General features: G+C 39.1%; 1 protein-coding gene across 2 annotated transcripts in view; it reads right to left on the bottom strand.

The window, feature by feature from the left end:
• Eda (ectodysplasin A) overlaps nucleotides 1–27,030 on the bottom strand; it is a 369,285-nt gene that overhangs the window by 10,447 nt on the left and 331,808 nt on the right. For both annotated transcript variants that reach the window (XM_052171435.1, XM_052171436.1), the window contains exons 3-4: nucleotides 5,777–5,800; nucleotides 232–411 (exon numbers count right to left, since the gene is read on the bottom strand). In XM_052171435.1, the coding sequence (XP_052027395.1) occupies nucleotides 232–411; nucleotides 5,777–5,800 (204 nt within the window). The remainder of the gene's footprint in view (nucleotides 1–231; nucleotides 412–5,776; nucleotides 5,801–27,030) is intronic.

The following is a 27,030-nucleotide window of genomic DNA, read 5'->3' as shown; positions in this document are numbered from 1 at the left end:
TGATGGAAGGATTGGCATGGGGCAAGAACAGATGGCCTGTCTGGCGCAGCTTGAACTCAACAAAACTTAGAGCAGGCCAGACCCTATCCGAGCTTGTTCAGTTCCTACCTCTACACTGGACTAGGGATTTGTTAATGTACATTGCCACTGTTTGAAAATTCCCTGAAGATTCCCTGTTTCTACTCTATAAAAGTACTGACAAGTTTTCTAAGGGGTAGGAGAAGAACTCACCAGAAGGTCCTTGAAGGCCAGGGGGTCCTTGAGGACCAGGAGGGCCTGGAGGGCCAGGAGGTCCCATAACAGTTGTTCCTGGAATCCCAGGAATTCCTGGAATCCCTGGAGGTCCCTGGGGTCCTGGAGGTCCTGGAGGTCCTGGAGGGCCATTGGGTCCAGGTGGCCCTGCCTTCTTTCCTAAAACACAGGATTCAGTGTTATATTTGGAGTTAGTTACTGTCAAGAGTATACAATCAGGAGTATATTTTCAGGGAGTTCTAGAGACTTCTATGACACAAAGTCAGCCGTCTAGTTTTTGCTAAAGAGCTGGACATGTTTATGATCCCTTTTCTGCACCATCTTTCCAAATAGATTAGAGGACAGAAAAATAAACAGTTCTCAAGGAGCCCAGCATAGTAGGCAAAATGTTCTAAGATATTAGGAGTGCCACATTAATGCGGCAGACCAAATGCTGAAACAGGTCAGGCAAGACTTTAAAAGAAAGGTTCTGATCTGAGTCCAAAGGAGTATTTGGAACTCAGACTTAGGGTCTCACTTTATGGTTCTTTTTAGAATTTGATTATCATTCATGAATGTAGGACTTCATTTTAGCTGTTCAATTGCACGGACTTGCTATTATTAACAAAAAGCTAGTGGAAGTCTGATCCCAGGAGCCCCATCAGCTCCTGTAAGATTTGTCAGGAGTGGGATGTGCAGGAGATGGGGATGGATAGAGGCAGCACTGGCTGAAAAGAGGAGTGGGAAGGAGTTTTGGAAATGGAGGTGGAGAGAGAGGGTGAGAGACTGAAGATAACAAGAAACAACAGCAAAGAAGGAATTGCAGGCAGATACCTGAGAGAGGCGGCAGGCTCTGCTTTCTCAGCTGACCTCTCTAAACTCTATGTTTAAAGATCACTGAAAATGGAAATTCTGCAAACTCTCTTGGTTACATGTTCCATTGTTGATCACCCCTCACTGCTCATGGTTAGGAAGTTCTTTGGTATATTTAACTGAAATCCTTCCTGTGGCTGTTTGAACTTTGATTCTATCCTTTGTGTAGCTAGAGAAGAGTAATTAGCACCATGTACTAAAACTCATATGCTCAAAGATATTAGATTATCTATCAATTTCTATCATTGCACACCAAACAATCCACCTTCCCAGAGATTTTCTTTAGAGGCTGTATTCTGAAATGCATGATTTATCCTGTCTACCAACCTTTCCTTCTTTCTCTCTCACTGTCTTTCCAGAACAATCTCATCCGTCCCATTTCATATTCTAGTCCTTCTAACAGTTCCTCTAGGCTGTAGTCATGGTAAGTGAATCATAACTGTTCCTTCTATAGACTTGTTCTTTTTTTTTTTTTTTTTTTTTTTTTTTTTGCGCAGACTCACCAAAGGACTGTAGGTGGTCATGGTAGGTTTCTTTCTCTTCTTTCTTCTGTCTTAGAATTTTAATGGGAGTCCTAAGATTGGAAATCTTTTACAATGCCCTCTCCTGGAACAGTTTCTCAATTTCATATATAAATTTCTTTACCTTTTGTCTTATGGTTTCTACAATAAAGCACCATGACCAAAAACAACTTGGGAAAGAAGGTGTGGTTTTGTTTGTTTTGTTTCTTTTTGCTTATATACACTGAGTCACAGTCCTTTGAGGGAAGCCAAAGTAGCAGCTCAAGGCCGAGACCAGGAGGTAGGAACTGAAGTAGAAATTACAGAGTAACACTGCTTACTGGCTTGCTCCCTATGGCTTGTTCAGCCTGCTTTCTTATACAACCACCTGCCCAGGGGTGTCACCACCCATCATGAATGGGCCTACCCAAACCAATCACTGATCAAGGAAATGCCCCACAGAGTTGCCTACTGACAATCCGATGGAGGCATTTTTCTCAATTGTGGTTCTGCTTCTGAAATAACTTTAATTTGTGTCACATTGACAAACAAAAAATGAACCCCTCCAAATCAAACAACAGCAACAACACAATGACAACCAGGTCATCTTCTCTTTAAACACTTTCTTACTGGCTTTAACAACTCATCCCTTAGATACTTTAGTTTAGAGAATTCTGTCCTGATTTATCAGGCATTCCTTTTAGAATAATGCTTCACCCAGAGGCCTTGAACCAGATCAATGACTCACTGCAATGATCATTTGCAAGAAAAGTTGTTTGGGTAAAAGGGTAGACTGTGTGACACAATGGAGAGATGTTTGTTTTCTTTTGGGGGGAGGTGGCAAGGGTAGAGGGTGGATATGGATGGGCAGAAGATGAGTGGGATTAGGGTGAATGATGTGAACTTTACAAAGAATCAATAAAAGTTAAAAAATAGAAAAAAGAGAATAGTTCCTTATATCTAAAAAATCCACCAAGAATCCAAGAAAGGCCCATAAAAAAGCCAGCTATCCACATCTAAGCACAGCTCATTTGGAATGAAACAGTGGTCAGAATGGGACCTCTTCTTCACAGAAGACACAGTAGTCCTAAGGGTCCTTCAAGAGGGCCTATAGGGCCTTAAAGACTTAGAGGCCCTGAGCTTAGTGCTTACGATTGGATCTGCCCAGTTTCCACATCTAGCCAATTTTAAGATGCTGAATAGGAAAACCATCTTCTTTTGAATTTGTGTAGCTTCCAAATCAGGCTTATTCGGCATACAAATTTCAATTCTAGTTAGTGTAGTGGAAAGAACATAGGATCTGGACTCTGGAGATAAGGATATAAACCCCAGTCCTTCCTCACAGGCACTCTGAACCCAAGAACAAGGAGTTTGGCCTTGGTACTTTCTGTCTCTTGAGACTGAGGTTCCACAAGAAAGACTGAACTAATGTCAGCTGGGAAAACTCCCAAGCCTGGATGTAAAGTGTGTGGCTCCCTCCTTATTTTCCAGTTGGAAGGGACAAAGAAGTTGACACATAGACATAGACGGAGCAGACATAGGAGTTGGCTGTGCTGGGTTGCAGCATTTCTAGGCTTCACAGAGTTTTTCTAGCTAGAGGGTGTTCTGTGGGCAGCACAAACTTCAGCTCCAAGAACGTGTGTCCCCTATAATTGTTTAATGTAATTTTAGAAGAATTACATCCAGAGCCTCCTCCAGTCCAAGAGAATAATGGTTGCAGTGTAAACAGAGAGTGATCCCTTATGAAAATGTTAGAAGGCATCTGAGAAAAAGCCTGTGCTGAAATCTGTTTCTGCAGCTGGCCCTCTTCGCTTCTCAGCACTTGGACAAGGAAACCCCTCATACTTGCATTCCTATAGAAAGTTAGGGGCAGAGAAGGGTATGCAGAAAATGACCGCTGGACCAAGAGACTGAATTCTGTCTTTAGATTCCCTAACTTTGACAGAATACTTCACGATACAAAAGCCTAGAGATGTTTGTACGGAGAAAGTAACCCTGTGCAGTCATAGATAAAAGAATAATCACATCATTTCAAAGCCAAATTTCATCAAAGGGGCATTTGCCTAACCTTTTGAGCTAAGTTCTAAATGTTGAAAGATCAATGGAAAGCAAGTGAGTAAAGGGAGGTAGGGGTGTAAGGGGGAGAGAAAAGGAGAGGCTTATGTGAGTAGGAAAATTCCATTAAAGGGTGAAAATTAAGAGAACAATTCAATTTTCCCCTTCAAGTATGTGCCTATTCACTATTCATTGTGTCCAAGGAAACCCATATTAACTGGCTTCTAAATCACTTTTAAATAAAGTAGATGGTTAAGGCTTGGACGCATTTTCTTCTCAATAATGTTCCATATATAAGGTAGCAATGCTAAGCAATGATGTGAGCTATAATTTCTGTCTTGAAGGGATGCACCAAGAGTCAAGAACCCAATCCTTGAAACTCATATTTACTTCTTTAAAAGATGAAACATCTTGGGAGTGAGCAGCCAGAACACAGCAGAAGGATTCTGCACTCACTCTGGCTCTCTGGTGTTTACTAACTTTGCTCAATTCAGGTCTTCAGAAGGCTGGGATTTTCTTTTCTTTTTCACTAGGAACACGAGTTTGACTTGTAGCTAAAGGTACCTGAACTGATAAACTACCCCAGTGCTCAGAGGATTACCAGGCTACCTCTGTAGTTAGCCATCTTATGCATTTTGGACTGCTCTAGAAAGCTCCATACATCTAAATAGACAAAATCACTTAAAGTACTTTTTAATATTTACTTATTTTGTTTTAGGTGTCTGTTTTCCCTGCATGTATGTGTGCATGTACACTGTGCACATGCCTGTTGCCTGAGGAGGACAGAAGAAGGCACTAGTTCCCCTGGAATTGGAGATACAGACGGTTGGGAGCCATCAAGGAGATGCTGGGAACCACCCCCAAGTCCATTATAAGAGCACTGAGTGCTCTTAAGAGTAGAACTACCTTTGTAACCCTGGTAAAGAATTTTAAGGTCTATAATCTAAGCTACTTGTGAAGCTTACGAGAGCAGATCACTAAATTCAAGGTCAGCCAGAGCTACAGAGTCAGCTCAAGGCCAGCCTGGACGATGAAGAGAGATCATGTCTCATTCAAAGAAAGTAAAAAGAGGGCAAGTGATGTAGTCCAATAATAGAGCACCTGACTAGTACATGTAAAGCCCTGGGTTAAATTCCCTGTATCGTATAGACAAAGGCAAAAGGAAGAAAGGGAAACTCATTAGTTTTACATTATCTCTGTCTTCCTTTAATGTCAGAACCCAGAAACAGACAGGTACGTAAACTTGATTTTTTTTTTAAGTGAAAAGGGTGAATTTTATTTGCCTAGTCCTTACAACCTACTTTCTTTTCGAATCCTCTACTTTAGGTAAGCAAGCAAGCAAGCACTTCATGTGCCCTTGGCTAGCCCCTTGTTAAGTACAAAGTGGACCTAAGAAACTAAGGACAACACAATGAACAGGTCCAACTAGCATTTACTTTAAAAACAGGACAGAGTAACACAGTGGCATAGATTGTTATTTTTATCACAGAACAAATAATGCTAAATTCTCAGAGCAAGGGGTATTATCTTTGATCACCTGGGAAATTGAATAAAGACACTTTTTAGGTCAAGAACCAATGTATTGATGATACATTTCCATAGGTAATGTTTCTTTTCACTGCAGTCTTAGGTCTTCATTCATGTCTGACAACTGATGTGATAAGGAAGGAAAGAAGAAAAGAGAAGGCAGTGAACAGAACAAGAGAAGGAAATAAATATGAACTGGAAGCAGAAATGTAAAAGGAATAAGAAAGAATCATATTAGGGGCTTGGAGTCAAATGCAGTGGTAGCGCTTCTGCCTAATATTCTCAGGGCAAAAGTCCTGGGTTTTATCCCCACTGCAAGAGGAAGGAGATACACAGAACAAATACATAAACAAACAAATAATAAATAATTCAACAAGGGCAACTGTATGTGTTGCTAGAATCAATTCTATCTTCCACAACTTGTTAAAGAACTAATTCTTGTTCTTTATAAAGTGCAACACTCATGTAAATGCTTGAATAAAGTAATGAACAATCAATGTTGAAAGAAATTAATGCAAAATCCTATCTCATTCATATTTTTCTAATCAAAAAAGACATGAAAATTCATAAAATCATGAAACTCAACTTACCCTTTTTCTTGTTTTTAACAGGACCTATTAGAAATAAAAGATGGAAGATTAAGTTAGTATAAAATTTTTTTAAAGATTATTCTCTAAAAAGCCAGTAAAAGACAATCTCAGATTTTAGCCAAGGTATCTACTACCCAACTATCAAAATTCTTCTGTTTGCTGATTATAGAGACTACAAAAAAAATAGATGAAGGATTCTTCCCTTGAGAAATAACAATTCTTCCCAGTTTAGTCAGGAGGGAGAAGGGAATTCTTCTGTAGAGATGAAATGTCCAGAAATGCACAGCTCAACAACCGCAGGACGGCATTCCTTTCATTCTGCAAGTCCTAAGGTTGCAGAGTTATGCATTCAGGTGAAGCTGCGACGCAAAGTCTCAGAGCTGGATACTAGAAGAGAAAAGGCAGTGTTCTTATATAGAAAGAGCAGAGCAGTAGTAGTTTCCTTCTTAGTCACTTCCTTATTGTGATTAACTTGTTATTAGAACCATGCATTCATGTGGGGCAACATGCACTCCCACCATTTACCACAACTTAATAGGTGCTCTAAAGGAAATGTCAGCAGCTTCATCTGTATTAGAATCAGAAGTGTCTTCTCATGTATTGTTTTTAAAGAAAGTCATTTTAATCAATAGAGCTCATTTTTATTCATGGCGACTCAGGCTTTTTCTTTCTTTGGATGAATCTAACTTTCCTTAGACACAGGTACTTAAATTCTGTTTGAAACTGCCACAAAGCTGATATAGCCTAGCTAGCTCTAAACCACAGCCAATGTCCTTAGGGGCATTTCTGTAGTCTACAGTTTGTATCATATGTCTGTGTATTATCTAACTTGATTCTTGTAAAAGTCTAGAAAGATTTTCACTGATGAAATCAGGTTTCATAGGAAGCTAATAGAGTCGCTAACCTGGAAGATCTCCAGTTTGGCCCCAGAGCAAATATGTCCCTTAAAAAAAAAACCCAAAGTCTGTTTAGATTTCCCTCAAAAAGAAATGTGCAGCAGTAGGAATTGTGTGCAGTGTGCAGAAGATGTTTCAGGTTCAGTGGAGCAATTGAAGATCATGATTTTCTCTTTTTATATCCTTTTCCTTACGCCTTTCCCCCCTCACCCGTTGTCATCTTTATTTGTGCTCTGATTTATTTGAGATAGTGTTTAAATGTGTAGGTCTAGGTTGGCCTTGAATTGCAATCCACCTGCCTCAGTCTCCTGAGAGCTGGATCACAGGCATGAGGCATACCTGGCTCCTTCATGTCATTTTTCAAAACAGCATTCCTGATGACTATGATCAGGTAAGAAACAACACCATAACCAGAGAAGTGCTTTGTTCTTCAATAAAATAGCTGTGTAAGGAAACATTTACACAGAAAGGGCATAGCTCTGCCAGCTAGCTACCAGCTGACCAGTTAGTTACTCCAGCCTCATAAGCAAGAGCAGTGGGATGGTGGCTGCTATAGCTGCCCTGCCCTTATAGTCAAGGTAGCATATCCCTGCTCTAGTTTTTGGCCATTTCAGCTAGCTAAGGGATAGAGCTATCGCATCAGATTCTGAGGCAGTCCAGGATATCAGCAGTCAGCTGGTCTTTTCTGAGCATCCCTATGGAAGATAGACATAGTATCACACTATTCTCTGAATTGCTATCTCCTTAACCATAGATTGGTGCTGCTTTCAGGCCCCATCAGAGAAATGTCTCTGTGCAGTGGATGGTTAGTGCAGAAACTTACAAGTGATCAAAGTGCAGGGAATTAAGTGTCAGTGGAGTGCTCCGCCATAAACTATTGTGCTGGCTAGTTTTATGTCAATTTGCCAATAATTTCTTTTCAATTCCGTAGCTTTTAAGAGAAACTGATCTGTGTACTTAATATGCTTCAGAACCTTATTCTTCCCTAATTCTGAGTACTACCATCGCCACGTGTTGCTTTCATGATAAGAACCAACATTTCTACAAACTCCTATTCCCTCTATTTGTAACCACCATACTTTCTACATGCAAAACTCCATAGATATATCAGAGAGGGACAGACAGTGGTTAAGTAGTTCTGACTGCTTTAGTAAAAGTAAAATGGAGATGAGACAGGCTTTGCTAACACAGTCAGACAGTCTGCTTTTCTGACATTAGGAGAAGGGTGCCTTATGACAGACCTGGGGCTAACACACAGTCAAACACAAAATAACCTTAAGGCAAGTGAGTTTCCTTCTCGTTCTTCATCTGCTCCATTAGGGAACACTACATACTTTGTCTTTATTTGAAAATTAGGATCAGTGAAATAAAAGCAACAAGCTTGAATCCTGTATCCCATGAAATTATCCTTTTAAAAACAGAAGAAATAGACTCTTTCACATAAAAATTTGAGTAAGTTTATTGACAGCAGATCTACCTTTAAAGAAATGTTAACAGAGAATGAGTATGACACAGGCCAGAAGTTTGGATCTACATAAAGAAGAACAGATAAAGGAAGATAAAGAAATGAGATCTGAAGAAGTACAACCCTAACAGACAGAATACATGAAGGGGAAAATTCCACAGGCCTCACCCAGACAAAGAAATGACTGCTGAGAGGATGAGAACCAGTCCCCGCCAGGGATGAGTCCCGTAGTTGATTATCCAAGACCAAGTGCTCAGCACTGAAATCATGTACACACATGCAAAACTCAGTTGCATTCAATGGACTTAGTAGATTGCACAGACATTTTTAAGTCTAACAAGGCCCATGACTTTGAAAGGAAGCAAGGTAAGGAGGCACAGGGAGGGGCTGGAGGGAGGAAAGGGCAGGGGGAAAATGATGTACTTAAATTGTATTTTTAAAAGCTAAAAATAATAAACTTCAGAAAGAAATATGCCTCAAACATTTTATTTAATCTCAATTTAGTAGATAATTCTTTTATTCAAAATAATAATAGCAAATATATATTCCTTATTTATAGCTTAAGGATCTGTGGAAGAAATGATATCCAGCACTGCCCATGTGACCATGGACATTGTATCCATTGGAGCACAGTAGTCTTATCAGTGGCTACACAGACTCCCCTCCCTGAGCTTCTGTAAACAGCCAATAGCTTCCCAGGGAACAGAGAGCCTCAGGTACTTCTCTGCATCCTGACTGACTGCTGACAGGCTCAGTCTTGTGCAGACCCAATGTAGGCAACTGCAACTGCTCTGAGCTCACAACTGCAATGGCCGTGTCATGCCCAGAAGGTAGCATTTCACAGCCCTTCTCCCTCTCATCTGGTTCTTATATCCTCTCTACCCTTGGGTCATGATGTTCCCTGAAACAGAAGAGGTGGTATTGTATTGTTTAGGCCTGAGTACTTATCAGTCAATTATTCTCAGCCATGAGTTTTCACTCACTGCTATTCATTATAAAAATAAGTTTCTCTAATCAAAGTTGAGAATACCACGTGTGCTCTGTATAAATCTAACTATAAATATTTAGAAAGTAGTTTGATGCCATATTTACTTAGCAAACTCCACGAGTTTTTTAAAACCAGGTTTATAGTACCAGGCATGAATTTTCTTCTGAGGAGCAGGTCTCAAATTTATCACAGAGTGGTAAGTTGTACTCCCAACACTCATTTGCACCAGTGGGCATGTGTTGATAGGTAGTGGCATTGTAGGACACAAGGTCCTACATATGGCTGAAAATATTGATGACTTTTGTATTGATGAGTTTCCTCCCTAAGCAGCCTGTATTGCATTTTTTGACACAATATATATTAGCCAATATGGAGGGAGCTTCTAGTTAAGTTCCAACTTGATTTGTCTGTCATGAAACCAAGGTATGTGATGTCCTCAGCTATGGAGTATTATTATTTAGTTCTGGTGAGAAACCAAGAATGATGGTAATGGCCTATATTGTTAGGAGGCCTGTACAAACTTCTTGATTATCAACTTGTCTACATGTCTTCTTATATCCTTGGTTTTGGCTAACTTCCTGTCTTCACCTCATCCTGACCTTTGTCCTTTACAACCTCTTCCCATTTAAACCTTACCACCATAGTAGTCTTCCCCCTGTACTTTCATTTAATATGCATTCTTACTGTTTGTCCCATTCAAGCCTCTTTCCCCAAACCATGACCATTATATAACCTCTTGTTCTCTGGATATTCTAAGTTAAATACAAAAATCTAAAATTTTGAAATTATGATCTACATATGACAGGGAACATGCAGTGTTTATCTTTCTAGGCCTTTCCCCCAGTAAAATTTTTCCAGTTTCACCAATTTTCCTAAACATTTCATAATTACATGTTTTAGTGTTTTATAGAGAATTACATTGTGTAACTGTATCACAAATTTTCATTATCCCTTTATCAGTTCATATACAGATGTCTTATTTAGAGTTCTCATTGCTATAATAAAATACAATATTCAAAAGCAACTTGGGGAGGAAGCGATTTATTTCAGCTTACAACAATCAGGTCACAGTACATTAATGAGGGGAATCAAGGCAGGAACCTGGAGGCAGGAACCTGGAGGTAGGAACCTGGAGGCAGGAACCTGGAGGCAGGAACCTGGAGGCAAGAACCTGGAGGCAGGAGCTGAAGCAGAGGCCACGGAGAATGTTGTTTACTGGCTTGCTGCTCATGGGTTGCTCAGTCTGCTTTCTTATATAAGTCAGGACAACATGCTCAGTGGTAGCACTGCCCTGCCATAGAATGTGTTCACTCACATCATCATTGTTCTAGAAAATTCTCCCACATGCTGAACCACAGGCCAGTCTGCTTAGAGGCTTTTTTGTTGATGATGTTTCCTCTTCCCAAATAGCTCTTGCTTGTGTCAAGTTAAAAAAAAAAAGCCAACATACTGTTTTGGCTTCCTAGCTATTATGATTTGTTTTCCTAGCTATTATGAAGGAGTCATCAATGGACATAGCTGGGCAGGCAGGTAGTTCTGTCACAGAGTAGAGAGTCCCTTGAGCATTCACCCATGAAAGGTCTAGTCGGGTCATGTGGTAGATCCAATTTCTAACCTTTTTGAGGATCATAATGCTGGATTCCACAGCAGTTGTAGAGGTTTACACCCCACCCCCAACAGTCTCCTCCCCCACACCCTCACCAGCTTATATAAGTCAAATAAATAACTTGTCACTTATTTTTCCCTTACAGACCACCAGAACTGGGGTGAGATGGACTCTCAATGTGGGTTTTAATTTGCATTTACCTGATGGCTACAGATGTTGACCACTTTTTAAAAAAGGCTTTTAACTTAATAACATCCCATTTGTCAATTGTTAGTCTTTTTTTCTGATTAAACATTGCCTTATTCAGAAAGCCTGTCCATGTGACTATGTTTTGTTGCATACACCCTGTATGTTCTCGCAATTTCAAATTTTTAGGTATTACATTGAGATTCCAGATCCATTTGGAGTTTATTTTTTATGCAGGGTGAGAAATATAGATATCATTTTCATTTATACAAAGGTTTTACTTCCAGAGATTCTTAATCCAAAATATCATATTAACAGCCTTGTTAAGGGTCTTTGCTTCCTTTCAAAACTTTGCAAGCCAGACCTTCATCACCTGTATTTCTCTTAGCAGTATCTGCTAAATTCCCAAAACAGTTCATTAGGCTTGAGCACTCAATGCTTTTCCTAGCCTAAAACTCCAAAATTCTCCACATTTCTCCCAGAACACATTCCAAGGCATAGAAGCCACATGGTCAGATCCTTCACAGCAAAAGCCTACTCTCTCTGGCACTGATTTCTAGGCTAGTTTGTTTCTCTGTATCTATGATAAGACACTGACCAAAATCTGCTTGACAAGGAAAAGGTTTATTTGACTTATACATCTCAATCACAGTCAGAAGAGAAGTCAGGGCAGGAATTCAAGAAGAGGCAGGATTGCTTACTGGCTTGTTGGATTCCCTCTCTCTAGGTGACTCCAGTTTGTGTCATGACAAAACCTAACCACCATTATACATGTTGATACTAACTCAAAAAACAAATGAATTTCTATAAGATTTTAATATAAATTTCCTAGCTGTAGGTATTTTATTAAAATGGCAGAAAATGGACTGAGAGAACAACCAGGAAGGATTTATTTCTCATATGTAAGGCTGGATTAACATAAAGTTAATCTATTTAACCTACCTTATATCAATAAGCTAAAGAAAAAAACCTATTAGTCATATCACTAGATGTAGAGAATATCTTAAATAAAATTCCACATCCCTTTATGATGAAAAACTCCACCCTATAGGAGTTAAGGGCGTTCCATCAATTTAATTAAGAAATTTATAAGAAATCCTGTATAGCACAGTGATGAGAACACCAGATGTTATCCTCTTAGGTCCAAGAATAAGTCGGAGATGTCCATTCTCAACACTATAATTCAGCAATCATTCTACAAATCCTAGCTCATGTGACAAGTTAAGAAAAGATATAAAATAAAAGGAAGAATTAAGCCTGTCTACTTACAAATACCATAACATTATGATAGAAAAATCTCAAAAAAAGGATCCTGAAACTAAATATCAATTAACATAATGCTTCACAGTTAATGCCTAATATATTGGGGTCAAATACTTTCCTACATATCAGTAATGAACAATTGAAATTTGAAATAAAGGGTACAACATTATTTACCTTAGAATGAGAGAGGAAGGTAGCATTTAGGAATATATTTAACAAAATATGAGTATCCATATGGAAAAATTTTGATTTAAGAAATAAACATCTAAATAGAAAGATATCCCATGTCCATGGAAAAGAACTTAATATTGCAGAAATGTCACTTCTTCCAAACATAACCCATAGATTAAATGCAATCTAAGGAAGTTACTTTGTAGATCTTGACAAACTAAATCAAACATTTATACAGAAAGGTAACAGATACAGACTATCAAATATGCTATTGTGGAATTAAGAACAAAGTTGGAGAACTTCCATTCTTTGATTTAAAATTTACTAGAAAGTGATAGCAATCAAACCAGTGTGGTATTGGTGAAATAGCACACACAGGTGAAACAGAACACAGAGCATAAAAATAGACTTAGAATAGAGCAACTGATCTTTGACAAAGAACAAAAGGCAACACAACAGTGAAGATATTATTTTCATACATGGTGGTGGAACAACTGGGCATTCACATGCACACAAGTGAATCTAGACACAGACTAACATGCCTTCTACAAAATTAACTCAAAAGGGGTCAGAGACCCAAACCTTAAACACAAAAACTATAAAAAATCTCATGAGGCAACATAATAAACATCTAGTCAGCTTTACCCTTTGTAACAAGATTTTAGATAGAAAACTGGAAGTACAACCTGAGAAAAAAGTTAACTTGGCTTTCCTTAAAATTAAACATGTTCAGAACTTTTAAAAAGCTGTGGCTACCAAGCCGGGCGGTGGTGGTGGCACAAGCCTTTACTCCCAGCACTTGGGAGACAGAGGCAGGCAGATTTCTTAGTTTGAGACCAGCCTGGTCAACAGAGTGAGTTCCAGGACAGCCAGGGCTACACAGAGAAACCCTGTCTTGAAAAAAAAACAAAAACAAAAACAAAACCAACAAAAAAACAAAAAAGCTATGACTACTGGACATGGTGATGCACACCTTTAATCTTGGCACTATGGAAGCAGAGGTACACAGATCTCTTGAGTGAGGTCGACCTCGTCTATAAAATGAGTTTCAGGACAAGCAGGGTTACACATAGAAACACTGTCTCAAAAATCAAAACTCCCAAACAACAACAACAAAAAAAAAAACAAGAAACATGAGAAGCATTTGCAAAAATACATGGTACATGTGATATAAACTACTTCTATCCAAAAAAACTATTTGAAACTAAAGTTTTGAAACCAAAGAAGAAAATGAACAACCCAATTAAGAAACAGGCAAACATCTAAACAGAAAACCTAATAATTAAGAATAAATCAAATTAAGAGATGGGCCAGACCCACTACACTTCAAGAATACTTGCTCAAGTTGTTCATAGTAGCTTTATTTTTAATAGCCAGAAATTGGAAACAACATAGATGTCTCTTAACTGAAGAATGGATAAAGAAAACACAAATGGAATTCAGCTATTTAAAACATTGACACCATGAATTTTGCAGGAAAATGGATGGAACCAGAGAATATCATCCTGAGTGAGATAACCCAGTCCTAACTCAGTCCTAAAAGGACATGCACGGTATGCACTCACTGATAACTGGACCCTAGTCATAAAATACAGTATATCCATGATACACTCCATAAACCCAAAGAAATGGGGTTAAAAAGGAGAGCCCAAGGGATTATGGGTGAATTTCACTCAGAAAGGGAAACAAAAATCCGTTGAAGGTGGATGGAGGGAGGGATCTGGTTGGGAGATGGGGTAAGGAAGGGAACAAGGATGAGGATTGCATGTGGGGAGAGGTGGGTGTGAGAGGGGTGTGGGAGAGAACAGAAGTTGATGGGAGGCATTTCTTGGAGTAACTGGAGTCCTGGGATGGAGGAGGTTCTGAGGAATCTATAGGGGTGACCTTATCTGAGACTCCTAGCAGCTGGGAATATGGAGACTGAAGTGGCCACCTCCTGTAGCCAGGCAGGGCTTCCAGTGGAGGGAGGGGGACATCAACCTATTCACAAAACCTTCAACCCAAAATTTGTCCTGCCTATAAGATGTGCAGGGATAAAGATGGAGCAGAGATTGAGGAAAAGGCCAACCAATGACTGGCCCAACTTGAAACCCATCCCATGTAAGATAGGCAACTCCTGACACTATTAATGATACTCTGCTACGATTGCAGACAGGAACCTTGCATAACTGTCTCCTGAGAAGCTTCATCAGCAGGGGATAGAGGCAGATGCAGAGAGCCACAGGCACACATCAGGAAGAGCTTGGGGAGTCTCGAGGAAGAGTGGGGGATAGATGTGAGCAAGCTGGAGGGATCAAGGACACCCCCCCAAGAAGACCTACAAATTCAACTAACCAGGGTTCCTAGCGGCTCACAGAGACTGAACTGCCAACCAAAGAATATGTGGGGCTGGACCTAGGCCTCCCTGCACATATGTAGCAGATGTGCAGCTTGGTCTTCCCGTGAGTCCCCTAACAATTGGATGGATGGATGCTGTCTCTGACTTAGTTCCCTGCCATCGGGTCCACTTCCCTTAGCTGGACCACCTAGTTGGGCCTCAGTGGGAGAGGACGCACAGAGGCATAAAGTGACTGGATGTCCCAAGGTGGGGTGCTTCCCAAGGAGGGAAGGATTTGTAAGGGTGGAGCTGGGAGGAGAGGACGGATGGTGGCTGCAATCTGGATGTAAAGTGAATGAACGCATGGATGAATGAATAAATGAATAAAAACAAATGGGCAAAAGATATGAGCAGACACTTAACAAAAGGAGATCATTAAAATAGGAAAAAAGATAGTATTTGCCATGATGGAACTGCAATTTAATAGGAGGAAAGAGCAGTCCACAAATGCAAAATGTAAAACACTGATATCAAATTTGTGACAGAATATGAAGTAACAGGTACTGCTGTCACATTGCTGGGTGAATGCAAAGTGGCACATTTGGGGAAACGGTTTGGCAATTCTGTAGATATTGGCACAAAAAAATCACACTGTTAAATATTACTTCAAAGAGCTAGAAATGTGTGATCACACAACTGGCATTCAGGTGTCTTTTATCAACATTATTCATAATTGACTCAAGCTGTAAACAATTATTTAACAAATGACAGTTGTGATATATCTATACAGTGGAATCTTACTCATCATTAAGAAAAATGAGCTTTCAAGTCACAGAACGATTCAGAGAAAATTTAAATGCATATTGCTAAGTGAAAGAAACTAGGCTGAAAAGTGTATGTACTACAGCGTGACATTGTAGAAAGTGTAAACAATGACTGCTTGCCAAGGAGGAGAAGGGAGAGAATATTTCAGAACTGTTTCTGTTCAATTTTCTGTGGATCATGGCTTTCTAAAAATAGAATATAATCATAAAAATATGTTAATAAAATATCTACTGGTTTAAAGTAAAACCATACTATATGTAATTCAGCATGGATCTTAGCGGTACCCCCCCCCCAACATGCCACACCTTTTGCCTCTGTTCATTGTATGTGCTTGAAATACCCTTCTTCAGCTCCACTCTCTTCCAGTGCCTACTCATTCTTTAAGATGCCTCCTAGACATGATGTATTCCATAATGTACTGATACATCTATCACACTGTCATCTTCTTATTTTTTATTTTATGTGCATCGGTGTTTTGCCTTTATGTATATGTGAGGATGTTGGATCCCCTGGAACTGGAGTTATGAACTTTTGAACCCTGGTCTTCTGAAAGAGCAGCTAGTGCTCTTAACTACTAAGCCATCTCTTCAGCCCGCAGATTATAATCTTTTATTATGTGTGTGTTTTACTTACAATATTGCTAACTCCTTGGGGGTAAGAGCTATGAATTATTCACCTCTGTGTCTCTAGTTCCTTAAAGCACTTCCATTTATAACAGGGGTTCAAAACTGACTGTTTGATGAACAAATGACTGGCTGAAGGAGGTGATAATTACAGATGTGAACCAAGATTCTTCAGTCTCCAACTAACTTCACTTTCTAGTACATTGAATCAGCCATATCTGGTATATAGACAAATAGTTTCCAAAATCTGTACAATTGGCACAATTGCATCAATTCATAGAGATTGTTTTCAAGTTAAATAATTGAAAGTGATCTATGTGAAGTGAGCACTCAATAAATGTATGTTTTATTGTTTTTTTGGTTGCACAGGTAGTACACATCTTCTTTTCTTCATGTAGAGAGTAACACCAGGAACTAGGCATGACCAAACTTTCCTCAATACCAGTTAGTAAAGAGATAAAAGAAAATAAAAGGGATGGATAGCAGATGAGTAAGTATAGAACTAGATTTTTTTTTATTTCCAAGCAGGAGGCTTCATGTACAGTTCAGTGGTAGAGTTATAGCACAGGGTCAATTCCTAGTGCCACAAACCCCAAAAACCAAAATTGCCAAACAAACAAGTATCCACATAGTTTATGTCTTCAATTCTTGAAATCTTAAGAGTTTCTTTAATATTTCACTTTATACCATAAGAATTATAAACAGAGAATGCACAGATAAGTGTGGCGAGCCCAATACATTTGTGGAAGATGGAAGCCATTAGCTTCAAAGAAGAGTGAGAATTCTGAATGTAAACCACATGCAATGTCCGTGCTCAGAACCCAGATTATGATTCCAACATCTGCTCTGAGCATGAGGGAAAGCGCCAGAAGAGGTAGGACTGCACAAGTTGATCTCACCCCTATGCCATCCCACCCCAATCTCAATTATTTCTGATGTGAGAGGGTTTGAATCTTTCATCCAACAATTTCCTTTATATGCATCTGAGCAGAGGTCCATATCTGGGTTTCAAGCTCCACAAACATGACTTAACTTATTAGCAGCTATGAAATTTTCTGGCTCACTTCTGTCTTGGTTTGGGAAAGACTCAAAAAATATTACTGTGGTTAGGGCAAGAGTAAACCAGCCCCACTAACTGCTGACAGTTCAGAAGTTTAATAGTGCCTTAAAGTTCCATAAGGGATAGGTTTGTTCTTGTTATCAAAGACATACTCAAAGTGACAAGCATGTGCTCTTGCTAAGGAAACATTCTGCAACATTGAGTCTTGGTCATAAGTGGTTAAGATGAAAAAAGCTAGGCCTAGGAAGCAATCTATGAAGATGAATTGAGAAGCAGTACAGCTTTAAATATTTGTGTGTGTGTGTGTGTGTGTGTGTGTGTGTGTGTGTGTGTGTGTGCTTGAATGTATGTGAGCACAACCATATGTGTATGTGTCTGGACATATGTACAGGTGCATGTAGATGCCATGGGCCAACATCAGGATCATTACTGAGGGCTGTCCACCATGTTTTTCTTTTTTTTATTACATTTATTTTTTGTTCGAGTTTCTCTGTGAGAGACTGCTTGTATAAGCATGGGGACATGTGTGCCATAGCATTTGTGTGGAGGTTAGAGGATAATCTATAGTTATCTGTTCTTTCTTTATACCATATGAATCACAGAGTTCAAACTCAGATTGTCAGACTTGGTGATAAGTGTGTTTACTTGCTGAATCACCTTGCTGACCCCATTTTGGTTTTTGATAAAGGGTCTATCACTGGTGCTTGATGCTTTCTGATTGTGTTAGGCTAGTTGGCCAGTGAGTTCTAGGGATCTTGTTGTCTCCACCTCTCTAGTGCTGAGATTACAATAGTGTACTACCATACTCAGATTTTATGTAAGTACTAGGGATCCAAACTCAGGAAGTCATGCTTGTGCAATAAGTATGTTACTAAGTTATTGTTGTATCTCTATTTTTGGCATCTTGAGATAGGGTTACATGTAGTTGAGGCTGGCCTTGAAACTGTGATCCTCCTGTTTTTATTTCCCAAGTTTTATATATTTTATAGTCCTCCATTATAGGGAATATGAAAGAGCTGTGATATTAACAGATGTTCTTGGAAAAAAATAACTGGTTAAAAGGGGTTTAAGAAACACAGCATTAAAGAAAATTGGATTGTAGAAAAAGATAACCTTGTTATATTTTCTCAACCAACTTTGATTTCTAGTGCTAACATTCAATACCTACATGATGTTGGGCAAGTTACTTTAGCTCTCTGAATCAGTTACACTTAAAAATTAATGATAGTAATACCTGTCTAAAGCCCATCTACTACAATAGTCATCAGCCTAACAAGAGATTCCTAATGGTGAAACAGTGGCACTTATATCTTGGTGGTAACCAACAGCTGTTTAATTGCAATTAAGGTCCACTCAATAGGTTCATGCCTGGTAATGTAAACTTAGCTAACTACTTGTGGCTGTTGAGGTCATGGATCCTAAGGGAGAATTTACTACTGCTAAACTTAAACTAGTATAATTGCATTCTAATTACTTATACCCATTCTAATTACTTATACCCTGTCATTTTTTATTCTTTACCAAAGAGCTTTATCTTTAGTAAAGGAATCCACACTTGTCAAAATGTAGAAAACAACAGATCATAGGATGTCTAATCCCAAATGAAACATCTACAAAACAACCCCTCCTTGTGCTGAGGATGAGGGGGCAGTAAGATTGTAGAGTAGCAATCTGAGGGCTTTGAGATACTATCTTCTATATATGATTGTGAAGCTGTACACATGAAATGTTAGCAATATGATTGCCTGAAAAAGACCTGAATAATGACAGTGTCGGTTGACATGCAAATATGGATGGGCAGAATGTCACTAGACTCCAACTCTAGAGGAAGAGGTACAAGCAATTGATAGCTACTGAGAAAGGGAGAATAGGTTTTCTCCAGGGACCTTCCCTCCATAGGTTATCAAATACCAAGTAGTCAGCCTTAAATACATATACATATGAAAAACACTACATGGATTTAGCAGATTATACACATAGATAGCTCAGCAGTTAAAGAATAAGAGGTCATGAATTTGAGAGAGAGTGGGGGGGGGACAAAGGAGTGGGAGTGGGAGTGAGAGGGATGGAAATAATGTAATATATTTTGTATGTAGGATTCTCAAAAATAGTATCTACCTCAAAAGAAATGATAAGTGAGAAAGTGCACAGTAAATAAGGTAACACCTAAGCACTCATAGATAACTATAATCTTCATATTCATATGTCATTGTCATCATTACCAAACCACATATCTAGCTAAAAAGGGTGGCCAAAACAACTTTAAGATAAATCTGTCATGAGGACTCAACTTTTTCTAAAGCCATATTTTATTACTTTGGAACCAAGTATAGGAAGAAGGTGAAGAGAGCTGAGCAAGTTGCCCAGAGATATAGCTCTGTAGTGTTATTTTTGTTCTCTGACCTTAGGTGAATCACTTCATCTATCTACAATTCTCTTAAATGTAGATATGCACTAGATAACTTTTTCCTCTAATGTTTCACAAGCCTCAACTATAAAATGCTATAAGAGATTTATAAATTTATTGTTAAAGAAATCGGTGGTAAAACGTTAAATCCAATTATAAAGAACAGTCCTATATAAAAAAGCTATTTTTATGTTCTAGCAGATGGCTGGCAGAAAGAGTGCGTTGCCAATCTGGTTACAATGAATTTCATATAGTGCATAATTCTGTATAACAAATGGCTTCTCTGGTCCTTGACCCTGTACTAGTCACTTCCTAACATTTCTCTAATCAATTACAGAAGTTGATTATGTGTTGCTTTCATTGTAGATGCATAGAGAGGAGCTCATCTATAGAATTTGTAGGAGACTTTTATATCCAGAGCCACTATTTTACAGATGAAGTGGAAACAGAACAAGAGAGGTTAAGAGTCTTGCCAGGGGTCACACAGCAATTAAGTGGCAGAGCCCTAAGGAGTTTGTTAAAGATTTTGCTGCAATCTTTCACCCAATCAGTATATAAAAATGCTAAATAAAACCAGAAACAGATTAAAAAACTCTACTGTTTCTGTGTCTCACTCTAGAAAGCTATGCATTCATCCCTGCCCATGATTCCTGCCTTTCAAGCCCTCTTCACAGGATGGCCCCTCTGATTTCATGGTGCATGGTGACACAACCTAAAGCATAATAACCTTTGCTAGCAAATGCCAGTTAGAGGCGTTTTGAAAGTCTAATTAAATTATGCCCATTGATCCCCTTAGACACATGCACAGTTCTCTCCACAAAGGCCTCTGATTAGTTATGTGTGTTTTTCTTATTATGAAATCATGTGGTCTTTTTTCAAAAAGCTAGGTTAACAGACACATTTCTTAACCACTATGAATATTAAAGATTAGACTTCAGGCTCCTGTTTTTTTTTTTCCTTTCTCCTACTTTCTCATGAGTACATTCTGTTCTAAGATTCAACACTTATAGACAATGCTACTCTCTAAATCCCAGCTTCTGACTACCATGGTGACACTGAAATTTGAATGCGTTCCTGTCACCTGGGATTTAAACTCATTCTCTCAAATTGGCTACAGTTTTGAATCACCTAAAGAAAGTCAACACCTCTCACTGTACAGACTGCTGGCCTAAGGATTCTGATGCCTTCAGCCTGCTGGGTGGGCATAAAAAAATCTGAAAGCTCTTCAGGAGACTCTAATACTTGGCTGGGGTTGACAACCCTGACCTAGGTCAAATGCTGAGTACTAATTGCACCATTCTCCTTTATCTGGGTTCAAAATCTGAGATATTAAGCTTTCAGTTCAGTGGATCGATGAAACAATAGAAATAAAAACAATTTGGGAAAGTGTGAAGTGTTAAGCAGATTCAAGGAATTATTTTGAGCTGCATGCATATGAATCAAATGGATTGCTTTAGTAGTTGAGATGTGTTAATTCATTAAATATGTTAAAGGTTATAATAGCAATCCATCATCCAAATATTCCTGACCAACAAAGCACAGGAATCAGAGAGAATCTACTGTTGGAACATGATGCAATTAATCAAAGCTACACCATCTTCCTGTGGACAGGTTAAACCTATCCATGGGTTGAAGGATCCCAGATGGTAGGTAACATGTGCTGTTCCCAGAAGTAATTTTGTAAGCCTCGCCTTTGAGGAATACAGCCGCAACTGCTGGGCAGCCAAACCACAAACTGGTTACACTAAGAACCACATTTCTACAATATGGCTCTAGATTGGGTCTCAGAACAGCTGAAGATGACTAGTTTTGCTGCTGCTGTGCATGCTGTTTCACTTTAACCAGAGATGAGACTTATTCTGAGACTTACTAGATTTTCCTTTTTTTTCCAAAAGCTTGAAATATGGTATTTTTTATTTTCTATATTCTTTGTTTACATTCCAAAAGCTTTCCCCTTTCCCAGTTCCCCCCGCCCCATATGTCCCATAAGTCCTCTTCTCTCCATCCATTCTCCTATCTTTCCCCCTCCCTTTTCTCTGTCCTGGTACTCCCCTACAATGCTGGATCAAGCCTTTCCAGGATTAGGGCCCTCTTCTTCCTTCTTCATGGGAATCATTTGACATCATTAGTTATTAGGGAAATGCAAATCAAAACAACCCTGAGATTTCACCTTACACCAGTCAGAATGGTTAAGGTAAAAAACTCAGGAGACAGCAGGTGTTGGTGATGATGTGGAGAAAGAGGAACACTCCTCCACTGCTGGTGGGGTTGTAAGATGGTACAACCACTGTGGAAATCAGTCTGGAGGTTCCTCAGAAAACTGGACATGACACTTCTGGAGGACCCTGCTATACCTCTCCTGGGCATATACCCAGAGGATTCCCCGGCATGCAATAAGGACACAAGTTCCACTATGTTCATAGCAGCCTTATTTATAATAGCCAGAAGCTGGAAAGAACCCAGATGTCCCTCAAAGGAGGAATGGATACAGAAAATGTGGTATATATACACAATGGAGTACTATTCAGCAATTAAAAACAAGGAATTGATGAATTTTTTAGGCAAATGGTTGGAACTGGAAAATATCATCCTAAGCGAGGTAACGCAATCACAAAAGGATACACATGGAATGCAATCATTGTTAAGTGGATATTAATTAGCTCTGAAGCTCTGAATACTGAAGATACAATTACTAGATTTTTCTTACGGTGGGATCAACAGGAGAGTTCTGGTGTCCAGTGTGAGTGTACTCTAGTCATTTAGTGACTGCACTAGAGTTGAAGTTAGTAGTTACTCTTCAACATTGTCTTTTCTTGCCTTCTCTGTCTTCATTATTGATATGGCCACATTTTCCAATTATGTTCCAGGAAATACTTGGAGGAAAGACTGCACAGGGATGGGAACTGGTGTTGGAATAGGTATGGTCAGCTGAATATTCAAGCTGAAGCTCCTCTCTTTACCAAGTGTTGTGTGACACTGAGGAAATGGTTGCATCTCTGAGTTCATGCAGCCACATTTGTACAATGGGGACAGTATCATTTACTTGAGAGAGGTGTTATAAGGATTACACAAGATAACAAAGAAAATGGGTAAAATAGTCTCTGGACATTACATAATATAACATCACTTTGGGAAAAAAAAATCTAGTACTGTACAAACATCAGTCATTTTAAACCTAAGTAAGCAGAAAGCTCAAAAAACCAAGCCTTTTTATCTAATACAAATTGCTATTCGGGGTCATGATCTCAAGGCATACATTAGTCTGAAATGGCCTTAAAGGATTTATCTGCCTATAAAAACTGTTTCCAGCTGAGTTTTTCAACTATATTGAACTTACAAATGTTGTTTGAGCAGAAGATTTGCTGATACTGTCCTCGTACTATAAGAAATGGACACACATGGCCTAGCCACCTTGGGGATTTCAACTTACAGTATCTTTTCAGTTAGATATCTTGTGTTTACTAGCTACAGAATCTGATTAGTAAGTGATGAGTGTTTATATAACTCTCTGATATTTATATTTCTTTCATTGTATTAATAAGAAATTCAAAGTGGCTCAGCAGCAGTTAAAAGCATGAGCCACTCTTCCAGAGGACCTGGGTCCAGTTTCTAGCACCTTCTGCTGGCTCACAACTGCCTGTAACTCCAGTTATAGGGGATCTGATGCCCTCTTCTGGCCCCCAATAGCATTGGATGTCAATGTGCTGTACATAACATACATGCAGATAAAAACACTTACATACACAAAACAACATAAATCTTTAAAAAAAAGAAATTCAAGAATAATGTTGAGCATCCCAACTTTAGTAAGAAGGCCTCTAAGCACCATGCTTATTAGACCATGCTATGCTGGGATTACTAAGAAGTATTATAAAAGGATGCTAGATTTTTATCAAGTACCTTTTATCTGAGATGATCATTTATGTATATCCTTGGAGTTGATGCAATGCACCATTAAACTTTTTTTTTTCCCTTACTGCTTTTAATATTCTTTCTTTGTTTAGTCCATTTGGTGTTATAATTATTTTTTTTTTATTATTCGATATAATTTATTTACATTTCAAATGATTTCCCCTTTTCTAGCCCCCCCACTCCCCGAAAGTCCCGCAAGCCCCCTTCTCTTCCCCTGTCCTCCCACCCACCCCTTCCCACTTCCCCGTTCTGGTTTTGCTGAATACTGTTTCACTGAGTCTTTCCAGAACCAGGGGCCACTCCTCCTTTCTTCTTGTACCTCATTTGATGTGTGGATTATGTTTTGGGTATTCCAGTTTTCTAGGTTAATATCCACTTATTAGTGAGTGCATACCATGATTCACCTTTTGAGTCTGGGTTACCTCACTTAGTATGATATTCTCTAGCTCCATCCATTTGCCTAAGAATTTCATGAATTCATTGTTTCTAATGGCCGAATAGTACTCCATTGTGTAGATATACCACATTTTTTGCATCCACTCTTCTGTTGAGGGATACCTGGGTTCTTTCCAGCATCTGGCAATTACAAATAGGGCTGCTATGAACATAGTAGAACATGTATCCTTATTACATGGTGGGGAGTCTTCTGGGTATATGCCCAGGAGTGGTATAGCAGGATCTTCTGGAAGTAAGGTGCCCAGTTTTCGGAGGAACCGCCAGACTGATTTCCAGAGTGGTTGTACCAATTTGCAACCCCACCAGCAGTGGAGGAGTGTTCCTCTTTCTCCACACCCTCTCCAACACCTGCTGTCTCCTGAATTTTTAATCTTAGCCATTCTGACTGGTGTAAGATGAAATCTTAGGGTTGTTTTGATTTGCATTTCCCTAATGACTAATGAAGTTGTTGAATCATCTTTACATTCCTAGCACAAAAAGGTCATGACACATAATACAATAGATATTTTCCAGGATTGATTTGCTAGTTTCAGATTTTTCTGATGGCTTTTATAAATTATTCCTTTATTGGAAGGCAAAGAAAACTAATCTTAAAAATCTCTAGAAATTACTTTATAATGCCTATCAACCCCCTTTCACATGTACAATGTAATACAATATATGTGATCATATTCACCCCTCACCCAACTTCCTCTGGACCCTCCTTATTTTTTGAAAAAGAAAAGAAAAGAAAACCCATCAAATAAAATATGTGCTACCTATATACTTCTGGGTGTGTGGTCTTCCAATGGATCTTTGTTGACTAACCAGGGGCCAAAAAATTCTCAAAGAAAACTGACTTTTCCTCTCTTAGCATCTACCGATTACCAATAACTCCTTAGCTAGGGGGTGGGAATTCATGCCCACCTCCCCTCTCCATGCTGGAATTTGTTTGGCTTGAGCTTATGCAGGTCTTGGGCATGCTGTTACAACTGCTGTGAGCTCATTTGTGCAGCTGCCTTGCTCTGTCAAACACTAGTTCCTTGTAGCCATCTACTGCATCTTACAACCTTTCTGCTCCTTTTTCCTCAATGATCCCCAAGTGTTGTGAGGAGGAAGAGGAGGAGGAGAAGGAGGAGGAGGATAAAGAGGAGGAGGAGGAGGTGGGATGATGTAGACATCCTATTTAGGGTTAATTATTCTATGGTCTCCTATTTTCTAGACCTTGACCAGTTATGGGTCTTGGATTTTAATCATAATCTATTTTAAAAAGCGGCATCTCTGATAACATGTGAGAGCTACACTCATTTGTAGGTATAATGAAAATCCACTAGGAGTTGATTTAATAACTATGTTCATTATAATAATAATAATAGCATTGGGCTTTTCCCTAGGTTGATGACCTATCTAGCCATGGGTTTTTGCTCCTGATAATGGTGCCAGGTATGGATTCCTTCTGTGGAGTGAACCTTAAAACTAATCAGAAAGTAGTTGGTTACTGTGGTGGCTAGTTTTATATCAACTTGATACAAGCTAGAGTCATTTGGGAAGAGGGATTCTCAATTGAGAAAATGATTTCTACCTGTGGTATATGTCCTTAATTAGTGACTGATGTGGGAAGGCCTAGTCTAGTGTTGAAGGTGCCACTTCTGGGCAGGTAGGTGGTCCTGTGCTATATAACAAAGCAGGCTCTGTAAGCCTTAGAGAATAAACCAATAAGTAGCTCTGCTCTATGGCCTCTGCATCAGTTCCTGCCTTTAGTTCCTGTCCAGATTTGCTTGGACTATAAGCATTAAGATGAAATAAATCCTCTATTTCCCGAGTTGCTAAACCACCAATAAAAAGTACACATGGAGGGACCCATGGCTCCAGCTGCCTATGTAGCAGAGGATGGCCTTTCTGACATCAACGAGAGGAGAAGCCCTTGGTCCTTTGAAGGCTCAATGCCCCAGTGTAGGGGATTGCCAGGAGAGGGAAGTGGGAGGGTGAGCAGGGGGAGGGGGAATGGGATAGGGGGTTTTCAGGGGAGAAATGAGAATAGGGGATAACATTTGAAATGTAAATAAAGAGAATATCTAATAAAAAGGAAGAATAGGAGGGATGAAAGGTTAGAGTGTGGAGAAAAGTTTCAAGGAGAAATGGATTCTTGGGAGGTTTGCCATGGAAAAGCATTATGGTGCGGATGCAGCTTTAATAGATCATTGGAAAGGGGCTGGTTGCTAGCCAAGGTGACTAATATGGGAATTGGGAAAGGAAATGTATTTTCAATATTTATTCTCATCAATTAATATTCATAGAATTATTAGCATTCTTCATTTTTAATGCATAGATGTTCCTGAAACAGACATCTTATGGGAATATAGTAATTAATTTACAAATAGCAGGTATCACACTTAACTGATTCGTATTTTATTGCCTTATGATCCTGTAAAATCCTTCCATATTTAGTAAATTCAATATTTGGACCTTTCATTCCTCTTTTGCATTTACCTTATGCACCGACACAAAGAGAAGTGAGAAGCACACTGTGACATGCGGGTTATAAAGAAAAAGCCTGGCTATGGGGGTCAGAGTGTCCAGGCGTGATATATTCTAGTTTTCTGCAGTGATTTGAGAGGCCAGTGTCTAGGAACTACCATATATTTAAGTTTCTAAGCACCTTTGGATTGGCTTTAAACTGAATCCTTCTAATTGTTGTGCTCTTCCTCAGTCCTTTCCTTGCCTAGTGATCCTCTCACTTGCTTCATTTGCTGGGAACATCTGGGTCAGTAACTTTCCTTGGACACTTTGGCTTATGTTTCCTAAGCTCCAGGGATATTATGAAAAGGCTAGTTGAAATGTAGGTTGTGACTCAGTGGGGTCTCATACAGTGCATAGATTTAACATCTAGACAAATCCTAAGTTTTGCCCATCTGTCCAAACAACTGGGTGGAAGTGTCTGAGCTCTATGAGGACTCTGTTACTTCTAGCTCAGTGACCGCCTTTTCTGGAAGAGAAGAGCAAGGTTAACAAAAAACAGCAACAAACTAGATTTGCCTTTTAATAGAAATATATAAAAAGTTGAACACATTATTTACAGAAACTATTTTTAAACAAAGTC

The sequence above is a fragment of the Apodemus sylvaticus genome, chromosome X (genome assembly GCF_947179515.1).
Source record: "Apodemus sylvaticus chromosome X, mApoSyl1.1, whole genome shotgun sequence".
Taxonomy (NCBI): Eukaryota; Metazoa; Chordata; class Mammalia; order Rodentia; family Muridae; genus Apodemus; species Apodemus sylvaticus.
The sequence above is the reverse complement of the archived record's forward strand: the minus strand, read 5'-3'. Positions and strand labels throughout refer to the sequence as shown.